The sequence below is a fragment of the Spodoptera frugiperda genome, chromosome 17 (assembly GCF_023101765.2).
Source record: "Spodoptera frugiperda isolate SF20-4 chromosome 17, AGI-APGP_CSIRO_Sfru_2.0, whole genome shotgun sequence".
In the NCBI taxonomy this organism is placed as follows: Eukaryota; Metazoa; Arthropoda; class Insecta; order Lepidoptera; family Noctuidae; genus Spodoptera; species Spodoptera frugiperda.
Window position 1 is genome coordinate 2,657,296 of NC_064228.1, and position 13,057 is coordinate 2,670,352.

Consider the following 13,057-nt stretch of genomic DNA (forward strand, 5'->3'; position numbering starts at 1 on the left):
AAACTCGAGAACGGCTGGACCGATTTGGCGAATTTTGGTCTTAAATTATTTGTGGAAGTTCAGGGTAGGTTTAAAAGGTGAGAAAATAATTTTTTTGAGGCGAAGTTTCCCGGGTCTGCTAATCAATAATAAAGATGCATAATTTTATTATATCATAGGTATGGGATATAGGGTAAATTAAAGAACAAAGAAGTTTTATAAAAAAGTATTTGAATTATTTTTTATATTTTAGGTATGTTACATAGACATTTAGATTTATTATACTCTGGAATAAAAAAAAACCATTTTAACCTGTAGCTTTAATGTGTGGAGTTGTATACAATGTATTAAACATTCGGGGTTCATAATCGACGATAATAATATAACAAAATAGACACACATTGTAATATGAATAAAAATGTTTAAGGGTAACCTACTAGGAAAACTTTAATAAAGTATTTTACAACATGACATATTTTTATTTTGTTTGTTAACAATTTAACAATAGTGTAGTATACAACTATACATACTACTACGTAATCTGATTATTTTAAAACATTGGACACTTATTTTAACTTTTCATATAAAATTAAAAGAAAATCTCTGCTAGTTTCGAGTCACAGACGATCTCTTCATCTAGCAGTTTTCACAGTCCCTCTGTGACTCGAAACTAGAAGAGCTTTTCTTCAAACCTCACGGTTTAACTAAAAATCACTTTTTAGTTAATTTGGTATTTCTCGCGACAGTTATTATAAAAAAATACGGTATTTACGTCAGTTAACAAGCCAGAGCACCAAATTCTCATTCATTCTCAGACACTTCACGAAGACTATTTATTTTCACAATAATGTAATACTTATGAATTACCCATATACTTATGGTACCTCTTATACATAGTGTACAAATTGGTCATAGTCATTTGTCCTACATAGCCCACTAGTCCTCGTTTCAAGAAGGACATAGCATATGTGCTATCACACGCCTGTATGAGTAGGGCTACGGAATTTTCTAGGTGTTGGCGAACCATTTTCGTTGGTGCGTTCCTTTCTAGAGAGGTACAGAGATCCGCTACCGTGTATGCTGCTATTCTTGAAACATGCTTCTTACGCTTGCTTATTGATTGAGTCAATCTGAAAATGTATAAAAATATATTATAGTGTTTGTTTTGGTTAAACAAGTCTAGTTCTTGTTTTGAATGTGGGAGAGCCATGCTTCAGCACGAATGGGCCGGCTCGACCGGAGTGATGGCACGGCCTCACAGAAAACCAACGTGAAACAACGCTTGCGTTGTGTTTCGTTGTGCGATTAAGGTACTCACCCTTCCTAATCTTCCCAATTCCCGATTCCCCAAGAACCCTTAAATTCCTAACCCCAAAAAGGCCGGCAACGCACTTGTAACGTCTCTGGTGTTTCAAGTGTCCATAGACGGCGGTGATTGCTTACCATCAGGTGATCTGTCTGCTCGTTTACCGGCTTAATCCATAAAAAAACCAACAGAGTTAAGCGTGCCAGACATGTCGAGTTGTAAAAATCTGCTATAGTTTTTTTACAAATATATAATAATAACATTTCTCGGTAGTAGCACGGAGTCTGGAGTTGTGTCCAGTATATGGCAATAGGCTCACCCTATTACATGGGGCTTATAAAACAAATGGTGAAAAGTGGGTGCACATTGTATAGCGGCATTACATGCCGTAATGTGCACCTCTGCCTACCCCTTCGGGGATAAAAAGGCGTGACGTTGTGTTGTAATCATAATTTGAACTGCCCTTATTACCTCGGAGTCAGGAAGTTCGGCGATGTCTCACCTCCGTGGCTCAGAAAGCACATAAAACCGTTGGTACTGCACCTAACGTCTCTCCAATCTTGTCGGTCTGCCGTCTCATCGGGTTTAAAGAGTGAGGGAACAGAGAATGCAAATGTGTTTGAGCACACACTTGTACACTATAATATCTGCTACCTAGTAGGCTAGTTTATTTAGGCTGACTAGCACTAACACATAGGTGCACATCTGTCTACCCTTTCGGGGATAAAAGTTGTGTTGTGTGTTGTTGTTTTTTAATAATAATAAGTTATGAACATAGTTAAATACATACTTCTCAATAGAGTGCGCCATTTCAGCGAGTTTTTCTTCGATCCTCCTCTCTAGCTGGGCGTGTGATGTCGCTCGTTCACAGAGCGATGTAATGAGCGCTCTGTAGCACTGCATGTAGCATGGCCATCTGAAATATTGATATTTTCAGTATACTTTTTATTATTTTTTATTTTTCCCAGAGAGCAGTCGCGAGAGGCCCTATTTTCATCTTTGGTAGTTGAAAGGCCTATGCACTTTGAGTTTTAAAACATCAAATCAACTTATATGGTAGTAAATACTAATTTTTTAATAAATTCATGTTTGTAAGTCTAACTATACATTACATTTATAGTTTTTATTGCGCTTATAGGTGTATTTTTAAGTGTAGCATGGATCTTTGAACATAATATCGGCATTTAATAATAACCAAAGAATAAAATATTGCACTACGTCCTGATTTCGACGTTAATGATTCACGGTGGTTTTCCACCAAAGATGTGATATGTAGTTATGCTACGAAGACGTAATAGCTAAGCTAGCGTGACTGTTAAAAGTTAATAGAAAGATAAAGGTTTTAAATAAAAAAATAAGATAAATAAACTCATAATACAAACCTGTCTTCTAAAACCTCTTCTCTAGCCAGCAGCATATTATTGAGTACTGCAACACATCCCTCAAACAATATGAAGAATGCCTCCCACGATATATCGAACTTCAGATTATATTTGTTACTCAGCACATAATGTATTAAGTGCTGTACTTCGAATGTGACGTCGACGAAACTGTAGTCTAGGGATATCTGAAAAGTTAAATAAGAAATACATTCATAGTTAAAGCTAATATCACGCTTTATATTGTTTTATGGAGTATATTAACACATTAAACGCCGTGGTGGTCACCGGTGACCGACGTTAGCGGAGGATTTGCCTTCAACAGTTTTCTATTGGCAGTTAAACACTTAAAGAAGCGAAGCGCCCATAAAATAAGCACCATTGCATTTTTGAAGTTCAAAGACAAAAGTAATAAGTTATACTAAACTCTTATGACTTAATTTAAACCACATATTTGTTATCATTTTGGCTGACAATATACGAAAAATGAGCGAAATAGGCTCAGTAGGTAAGCCAAAAAGTGCATTTTTCTTTCTCTTTGAGCTAATTTGAATACTCTTTACAAATACGGTATTATAACTACGGCATTAACAGAATTTAATACTTGATCGATTTCATTATTTTGTTTAGTTGAAAATATTTTTTTTAAAATCCCCTTTTCGTTGGAAGATTTAGTTGTATTATGCTTCTGTGGACGACTACTACTTGTAGTTTCATTCAAATCATATGACGATGAGTGATTTCCATACTTTATACATGTAAACTAGGAAACGAAACGAACCCGAGATGACAAGTGCACAACAGCACTTGATCAACCTAAATAATATAGGTTTACCAAATTAAATTTAATATTAGTGAAATAAAGCGTACCTTTTTAGCTGCCAAAAGCAGTTCCGACAATGCATCTAAATCCAATCTCACAATTTCACAAATCTCATCATCCACTTTAATAACTTTCACAACTAAATCTTCGGTAGAAATATCTTCATTTACTCTGGCAACACTGTCTTCATAGTCATAGTGTTGCCGCATCCAATTCCTCAAATTCTTACAAGCGCGGTGCATTAATTTTGACATGGCAACACATTTGGGGCCCACGATATTTGCTTTGAGACATTGCGACCATAGGAATTTGAAAACTTTGCGAGATTTGATCTCCGCACTGTTGTCTTTTTGTTGAGATGGTTTCTGAAAACATTGAAAATTGATTTTTATATTAGAATACAACATTATTTCTAGTTTTCCTAATTGAGAAAACAGGGGCCTTACGAGTTTGTTTTAAGTTTAACGCTGTGATTGGCCGGCTCCAATGAACCAACCAATCACACCGCCGAACGCGCTCTAGTTTTGATCTCGTGAAATTAAAGGGCGGGTCTGGGAACGGTGAGCAAGGATAGCTCGTCGCCCGACCAGAACCAGGCCCGTACGGGTGTGCGGCGCCGAGCGATCCACACGCGCCTTAACGATCCATCAGAACGACATATGGTACCTAGTAGGGGTGATGCTTGATCCGAAGCTGCGGACTACCTAGCGGGTTTACCGGGGCTGCGTCAGTAAGAGTCAGACAGACATTCTCTCTCACCTCGCCCAAGGCAAGAGAACTGATTGGATGATTTTCCTCTCTAAGATAGCTTAATAAAAAAACCATAATTACCTTCAAAACGACCAAATTATTGAGATCACCAACGAAATTCGTGACATAACATTCAACTGAAGACAGTTCACACAGTAACTTCAACGTAGTACCAATTTCTTCATAACTATTACCACTTAGTACTTTCTTTTCTTGTTCCAACATTAGCCGAGTTTTTATACTACGCCATATTTGAAGGAACAATTTGTCTTTTTCTTGGAAAACTGAGTGTGTTTCTAGTTTCTTCATGCGTCGTAATACTACGTTTAGTAGTTGAATTGATGAATCTATGTGTTGGGGTTTGGAATCCGGATTTTCTGTTGTTTTTATCTGTAAATTGAATTAAAAAATGGTAATTAACAAGAAAACGTTTAGGTAACTATGGTAATCTTGTATATGTATAAAAATGAATTGCTGTTCGTTGGTCCAACTAAAATTCGATAACGGCTGGGCCGATTTGTCTAATCTAGTCTTGAAATATTTGTGGAAGTCCAGGGAAGGTTCAAAAGGTTAGAAAAAGTAATATAGAGGCGGTACGAAATTTGCCGGGTTAGCTAGTCTTTCATATTTTGGGAAAAGAAGTTGAGAAAAGGTGCTCAAGATTCAATAGGTATTTGACTACACCCGGAAATTGAATCGAGACCCTTATATTTAGCAGTTATTTTTTTAATGCATCATGTACCATGTTTTTGTAATTGAAATTATGTACTTTTAGTTTGTAGTAAATAAGCATTTAATACTCACAGCATTTTGTACGAAGAACTCCAAGGCAGTTAATAAGCAGTCCAAATGTTTCACATCCTCCCCTTCCGGATTTTCGGAATACCTCGAAAGTGTCAACGAATACGCCACCATAGCGTTCAAAGTTGCCACACTACTTTCCGATTGCACAACACTATCTTCAGTGTTACCAGTATCGTTTAATGAAAAGCTACTATTACCAAAATCGATGTTTTTAAACGATTCTAGTAAAGATTTGTGCAGTTTTTCTTGTAGGTCCGCTAGTATTGATCGGAAAGCACTTGCAGTTATAGCTTTCTTTTGCTTCACTATTGACGGAAGTATCAAACAAGTTATTTGGAACACAGGGTCGTTGAAAGCTTCTATGTCAGAAATAGATTTCTTATTCTTTTTTAAGAGCCTTTCTACTATATTTTTCACTTGGTCACTGTCAATCCGAACCTTTTTCACAGCTAATTCCAACAGGCTTTTGATTATAAGCAAAGTGTTTGGCGTTTTAATTTTTAATGTCAGTAATTCTAATAAAGAATTATCTTTGAAATTAAATATATTATCAGCTGGGAATAATTGATACAAGTCTGGTCTCTGGGAGCTCAATTCGTAAATGCTTTGTAGAACATAATCTATGCTGCGTTTCAGTTTTTTGACAGTTGAACATTTCTTGATTGCCAGCATAACAAAAATTGCTACCAATTGGTAGTTTTCTTCTAAGTAGTAAACTGGTAATTGTTTGTAAATGTTTATCGAGTTTTTCAGTATATCTTGTGATTCAGTATTTATAGTTATTTCATTGAAGTATTCTACTAAAGATACTTCTTTTGCATAAGAGGTGATATTGAAGTCAGCTTTGCCCAATACTTTGCTGAAAGATTCACCGTTTTCAAAGGTTTTAGCTATATTTTTAGCTGTTTCTAATACCAACATGTTTAGCAATTCTCTATTGTTTACCACTGCGTCAATTCTTAGTACATCCAACTCTGAGTTGTCCAAGCAAAGTTTGATCAAACATTTGGCCAATGTTTTTATGTGTGATTTTTCTAAGCCAGTGAATAATGCTTTGCAGAAATAAGTGTCTTGAAACAGTGATGGGTTGGTAGCAATTTGTTTGATCAAATGTGTCTTTGTCGAGGTTATTGTTGCGTATTCCTGGTGGTTGCTTATTGACAACATTTGAAGGGCCAATGTTTTGGCTAATAGTAGGTTGTCCTGTAAGTAAGATTGGAAATTGTTAAATGTTGTGTTACATGACTTATTTCTCGAATATTTATAAGGATCGAAATGCTAGAATGCTTAATGCGACGTCCTGCGTCAGCGACATAGACGCGAAGGCGATGCGGTGCGGCGCGGCGCGAAAACAACAAAATGTCAAATTCTATTGATGTGGCCTATGGGAACAATCGTACGGTGAGGCGCGGTGCGCGTGTCGCGGACGCGATCTCCGTTACATTTTTTTATTACAATGGCGGAACAGAAATGAATCGATTCACTTGCACGTAGGACATAGTCGCCGTGTCACACGCGTCTCTTCTAAGGCGGGTCCAGACATGTATCATTTGCCCGATCCGATCACCGTATCCGTATCGTCGACGCGTATCATGATCGCATATGTGGACGGGGAATGATACGCGTATCATGATACGCGATCTCGATACGCTGTTATGATACGGCCCGTCCCATGTCATGTCGGTTTTTGTCCGATCATCAATTGGCTGATACAGATACGGACGTGGGTCAGTCTTGACGCGTCACTCGGACCCTCGGTCGGTTGCACGTGCGCGTCATTTTCAGTCCTTGCCGTGAAGTAAAAACAATGAATTGGAACAATGAAAATGTTATTAAATTTATCGAGGCCTATAAAGAAAAGCAGGTATTATGGGACCCCAGCCACAAAAGCTATTACAACAGGAATCTGAAGCAGGAGGCCTGGTATGAACTCTCCGTTGAACTGGAGTGTCCAGTTGGCGAATTGAAGAAATTTGATACGCGATCATGACTATTGTGAAGATACGGATACGGAGCAAATCGGAGGCGTCCAAAACTTGATACGGGGCTTGATACAAACGCAGATACGGATACGGTGATCGGATACGGTGATCGGATCGGGCAAATGATACATGTCTGGACCCGCCTCTAGATTGCTCACGTAGGACGTCGCGTAAGAGTTTCATCGCCCCAAGATTTCTAGGAGCTGAACCAATGGTCCATAGCTCGGTAGGAAATACTTTTTCTTTAAGTCTGTAGTTACTAAAAAAAAAAACTTACCAAAAACGTAACAGCTTCATCATCCTGAATCTTCTCAGCGAGCGCCGTCCATTGCTGGCTATTCAAGCATGGTAATAACATACTAAGATCGAAAACCTCCGATGTATCACTGCCAGGCGATATGTCTAGTTTCACGTTACTATACTTTATGTTCAACAACTTCAGTTGAGCGAAACTTTGGCATAGTTTCAGGAATGATATAACAAGCGGAGGATTCTGGAATTTAGAAATGGTTTTATAAGTATTAGGAAAATCATAATAAGTCATCATAAGTGCAATGCTTCGGCAATAATGGGCCGGCTTGACCGGGGGATACCACGGCCTCAAAAACCGACAAGAAACGACGCGTCGTATGAGTTAAGTTACCGTATGCCCAATTATTTCTCTTACCAATCCTCGATTCCCTAACAACCCTTGAATTCCAAACACTCCAAAGGCCGCCAAAGTTCTTGTAACGCAATGGGTGTCCATGGGCGGCGGTGATTGCTTACCATCAGGTGATCAGTTTGCTCGTATACCGGCCATACCATAAAAAAGTCTCATGTCTAAATGTAGTAAAAATAGAATTATTTACTCACATAACTAAGTTTCAATACACACACTCCGAATTTAGCCAGGCACTCGGTTTCGAACTTAGAGTACAAGTTCCAGAAACCTTCAGCTATGTTCAGAGGTACAGTGTGGTCCGCCATCTTGTTCTGTTGTAGGAACGACGACAAAATGGCTGATAGTACTTCCGTTAGCGTTATTATCGATGGACCTGGAAGATAATTGGGAAATTTTCGTTAAATTATGATACCTAAGTTTTGTACAACTTCGAGCTGTATTTAAAGTATATTCTTCACGGTAAACTAAGCTTATTGTTAAACAGAAAACACAATTTAAGACTATTTATTCTATTACCCAAGCCTTCCAAATCGAAAGGCTCACTACAATATTAGTGGATTGAAATCAGTACCCTTAGTATGAGTTTGATTTACGTAAGAGTTATCGAAACAAGAGCGCGTTCGGTGCTCCGATTGGTTGTTGTATTCGAGCCGTGTATTGTTGTGTGTGCCTTTCGATTTGGGACCCTTCTAGTACAGATTCATATTCTTCAAGTGATAGTTGGACATACAAATAGGCCATTAAAGTCTAAGGAAAAGACAGACTATGACCTAAGTTACATAGGAGAAAAAGCAGGTAAAATAAGAAGGCCTAAAAATAATAAAATACTCACTAACAAATCCTTCTTCAAGCATCATTAAGCAATGTACTTCAAAGTCTTTCTGGAGTGACTCCAAAAGTTCTTTATTCTGTCTAAACATCAATTCTGAAGTCAACTTCCCATACAAAGTCACACATTCTTGTGGAAACAGATCAGACCCCGTAATTATTTTTCCCTCCATTTTCTCACATTCGACGCCATCTTGTTTTGCTTCTAGAACCTTCTGTTTCAATTCAAACTGCTCAGTGTTGCCAGCTTCCAAAATATTTTTTACCGATGGTAGAATTTGATTTAAAAATGTTGTTCCTCTACTTAATTTGAAGAGGATTTCTAGTAAACAGTTTATTGTTTCTGTGTAAGATTCTAATAAACTTGAGCTGTTTTTCTTTGCCGTCATTATTGGTGGTAGAATTGTGTTAATTTTCTGTTCAATTAACACAGGGTCCAGTTTTAAAGCTGTTTTGATTATTTGTAATGTAGTCTTGTCCAGTTTGCCTTCCAATTTGAGCTGCCCCATCATTACAGCTTGGAGGAAAGAAGTAAAATTCTTTTTGATCTCAACCTTAGATATTTTCTCACCAAAAGTATCAGTCAAGCGGACATTTATATCAATTTCATTGCGTAACAAAACCTCTAGCATATTTAGAAAGAGAATCCTTTTAGTTTTAGCATCATCTTCTAAAATTGGTGGCAAATTCATGGCTGGCACGATGAAGCTCTGTTCCATATTTAAAACGTTAGCAACCATAATGTAAAAAGCAAAGATAATCTGATTTTCTTTTTGGAACGAACTGACAAAGACGTCTATGAAATTATGCAAGAACTTTGTGTCATTATCGAAGCGATTTTTTGGAAATTCAAAGAATGTGTTCATTATTTTGATGACGGACTGTATATTGTCACCTTTTTCAGCAATCAATGCTTCTAAGTTATCTTTCCTGATTAAAGTTTGTAAGAAACTGATGAAAAAGGTCCTCTTATTGATGGGAAACAAAATATTTTGACAAACATCTATCGCAGTCTTGCGGCAATCTGTGTCAAGAAAACTGAAGATTGTCTCCAAGTTTTCACCGTTTAGCAGTTTAATGATGAATTCTAATTTCTTTTTTGATTCTCGATAGTATTTAATGAAATTGTTTAGTATTTTCTGACTCATTTGTGTGTTGTTGTCATTTTTTAGGTGTTGTAGTAATGTGATTGATATTGTGAGGTATTCGTCCGTTTGTAGACTCAACTGTGATACTATTTTAGGGTTTTCTAGGAATGTTGATATGTATTGTATTTCTTCTGCTTGTAACGGGTTCCTTTGTGTAAATTCTGCTACAATCTGGAATTGTAGGTTTATTATAATTTAATTTAATTTCAATCTTCAAATTAATTCTGTCATTATTAAGATTACAATGCAACATCATGCTTTTATCCTCAAAGGGGTAGGTAAAAGTGCGCATTACACAATTTTCTGCATTTATGTTATAATTCCCACGTAATAGGGGATGAGCCTATTGTAATATACTGGGCACAACTGAGAGAGTCCGTGCTACTAATGAGAAATTAACTTTTGACAAAGGCTCAGTACTACTTTGCTCGACCCGGGAATCAAACCCGAGACCCCTTGTCTAGCAGGTGCACTTACAATTACTCTACCAATAAGATAGTCATTTACGATAAGGCAACTTTAAGATTCTTTACATTTAATAGCTGTGTCATTATTAAATACATTACAATGTAATAAGTCATAATGTGATAGTATAAAATTCACCTCACAGCTTTAATTTTTAATCAAATAATAAAATTTGTAAACATACCTGTACAAGTTTACTTTTTAATTCACTAGTCAAATCATCAACCACAAATAACCAATCAAGGACGCTCTTCAGCTCTTCACTATTCAGCCTATTTCTAGAGGTCAAGGCACAAAGCCATTCAGCCACGATTCTTTCTTTAGGTGCTGTGGGGAAGTGATGGGATTGCACCACATTCTTTGCCAGGCATAGTCTTTTTGGCAAAGGAGTTTTGTCATCGTCCAGTCGACGTTTTAGCTCTGGAAAAATAATATTACTTTACTAAAGAAAACTGTTTATTTTTTTGTGTAGAAAATATTATATGATAGAACTAAAATAAGTGGGTTTTAAAGTTTTCTTATGGTTATATGAATTAGTAAGTTTGAGAGTTAATAATTTGGTTTTTTATAATTATTTTTAACAAGTTTCGAAGACAAAATGTGTCAGAAATTCAAACTCATGGTCAAGGAGAACACTTGTATTTCAACATTATTTTCTGAGAGAAAGAACATTTTATTATTCGTAAGCATAATTAAAAGTACTGTGAAAAACACTTTTATTACCTAAATATCACTAAAAATTGAAGTTACATACATATACATGCAAAATTATTCAATTTCTTGTAAACTTTGAGGTTATGTTTCACAAATGATGTTTATAGAGTACATATACAATTTACTTACCGTTTAACGGGTTTAAAGCCATCTTAAAAATGAAAACTGATAACTGTATTAAGTTTCACTGAATAAAACGATTCAAAAACAATGAAAAGTGAATATAACTGTTCACATGCTTTATTGTTATTATTGAACGTTTTGATATTGCTTTAACAACTCAGTGACATGTGTCAAAATGTTGAAGCGTTCAAAAAAAAGTAGGTACAACTTAAAGAAATTTATGCACGTGCAGATGGATATTACCTATCTGTATTGTAGTTTGATTTATTTATTAAAAATCATTTTTTGAACCACCTTTTTCGTTCGTTAATAAGTTTCATAAGTTGGAAAATAATATAACTTTGACATTGTACCTATTGATGTAAAGCAAAGCAACTAAACGAATTAAAAAAAGTTAAGCAGGTCGATTCTCCGAATTTAAGGACTTGATGTGAACAAAATGAGAATAAAAGCATTGACGTTTTTTTTTAATATTAATATTTTATTATCTTTTAATATTAATATTTTAGCATCGTTGAACAGTATTTTTAGTCCATTTATTTATTTATAACGTTATAGTTTTTATTGACATATTTTTTTCTATGTTATATATACACACTCGTTTTCGGTGTTTAGCAATGATCTGACGCGCAGGAAATCAGAACTGAAAACATAACAGACGAAATAATCGCTTTACTACATGTACGCTCTACAATTTAAGATAACATCATGCTGTTTTTCGCTTCGAAGAAGTGGTAGACAGAGCTGTATTTCACGTAAATTATAGGTACCTACTATCTACAGTGTAATATTTATCTACGTAATAATTACGATTTTCTGCTAAGAATTTTCAGTATTTGGGTAGTTGGTAGTTATACTACCCAAATACTGAAAATTCTTCGAAAAACCAAAAATCTCTCTATAATCCAACCCAACTTTCTTTGCTCAGTAGTCACAATTATTATGACCGCTCGGTCAATGCCGTGGTTAAAGATAAAATCAAATGATCGTGTAAACAAAATTATGACTAAGTAGGTATTTCCTGTTTCACCAACAAACACTGAAATTTGACCCGACGTTGGCTCAGTTTCAGTTAACCTCCTTTGTGGAAAGCTGTCAAACACACAAAACGCTACAATGATTGATTGAGAAGTCGACACGTGGTGGTTACTAGTTTGCTCAGTCATATTTGTTTAGAACTAAATGTTTACTGGAAAATAGGGAAATTGAGCATTTTGTTTATACAGGGTGTCCCTGAAGTCGACGTCCAATAGGCACCAGATGATCGGCAAGGTTCCAAATGTTATCAAAAAAATATAAAAAAAATTCTAAGTCCTACAGTTTTTAAATTACAGTGACTTATGTGTTATCCACGAAAAAGTACACCCTGTGCCAGTCTTTTGACTCTTGTTGCTACAAATCTTTATTTTTTCGTCTGCAGTCTTCCTTACATTATGCTGAATAGTGATCCAGTAATATGGAATCATAAATTCTTAGCCAACTGCTTTAGATTGGAAAACATTGTTAGTTTTAGAGGAACCAAATACTCTGAATAAAATGTTCACCTTACTTAAGTGACTGTACTGAATAAATTATGTATGGCGCTAGTAGTGGCAAATTTCACCAAAGTTGGCGCATTTAATAAGGATTATAAAATGGTATAGCACTTTGCACATTATTTCTTAAATTCGACACAAAAAAAGATTTTTCAACGAAACTCCGTTTCGATGAATTTATTTGAACTTACTAATATTTCTTCTAGTGTACTCAAATCATACGTTATAACCTCGTATGCACTAGACAGCACTTTGCACGCGATTTGTTATCATCATGTTGAAAATCAGCGAGGATCTCTTGTCAAACAACATTGTCTGTTTACCCGTGATTTCGCTTGCAGCATTCGTCGGCAATATTATCGCTAGACGAACTGGTGTTGTGCATCTCGAGCCTTTGTACCCGGGCTTCAGCATTTTAGCTGAGCACTGGTTTTTTTGCGCCGTGTTGATTATTTATTTTTAAATTATTTTTTACTTTACCTGCAATTCCTTGTAAGGGTGCAAATAACTCTTTCTCGACAAACTAAAGAATATTCGATGCTTCATCCCGCATTTGA

The 13,057-nt window shown here is 36.1% G+C and overlaps 1 protein-coding gene across 1 annotated transcript; it reads right to left on the reverse strand.

The window, feature by feature from the left end:
* Nucleotides 1–211: 211 nt before the first annotated feature.
* LOC118277042 (uncharacterized) lies at nt 212–11,114 on the reverse strand. The gene is made up of 11 exons (XM_035595707.2): nt 10,972–11,114; nt 10,313–10,548; nt 8,520–9,834; nt 7,879–8,060; nt 7,301–7,516; nt 5,042–6,244; nt 4,319–4,627; nt 3,535–3,852; nt 2,668–2,852; nt 2,076–2,201; nt 212–1,109 (listed from the first exon to the last, which is right to left on the reverse strand). The coding sequence occupies exons 1-11, from the start codon at nt 10,991–10,993 to the stop codon at nt 836–838; spliced, it is 4,386 nt and encodes a 1,461-aa protein (XP_035451600.2). The 5' UTR covers nt 10,994–11,114; the 3' UTR covers nt 212–835.
* Nucleotides 11,115–13,057: the final 1,943 nt, after the last annotated feature.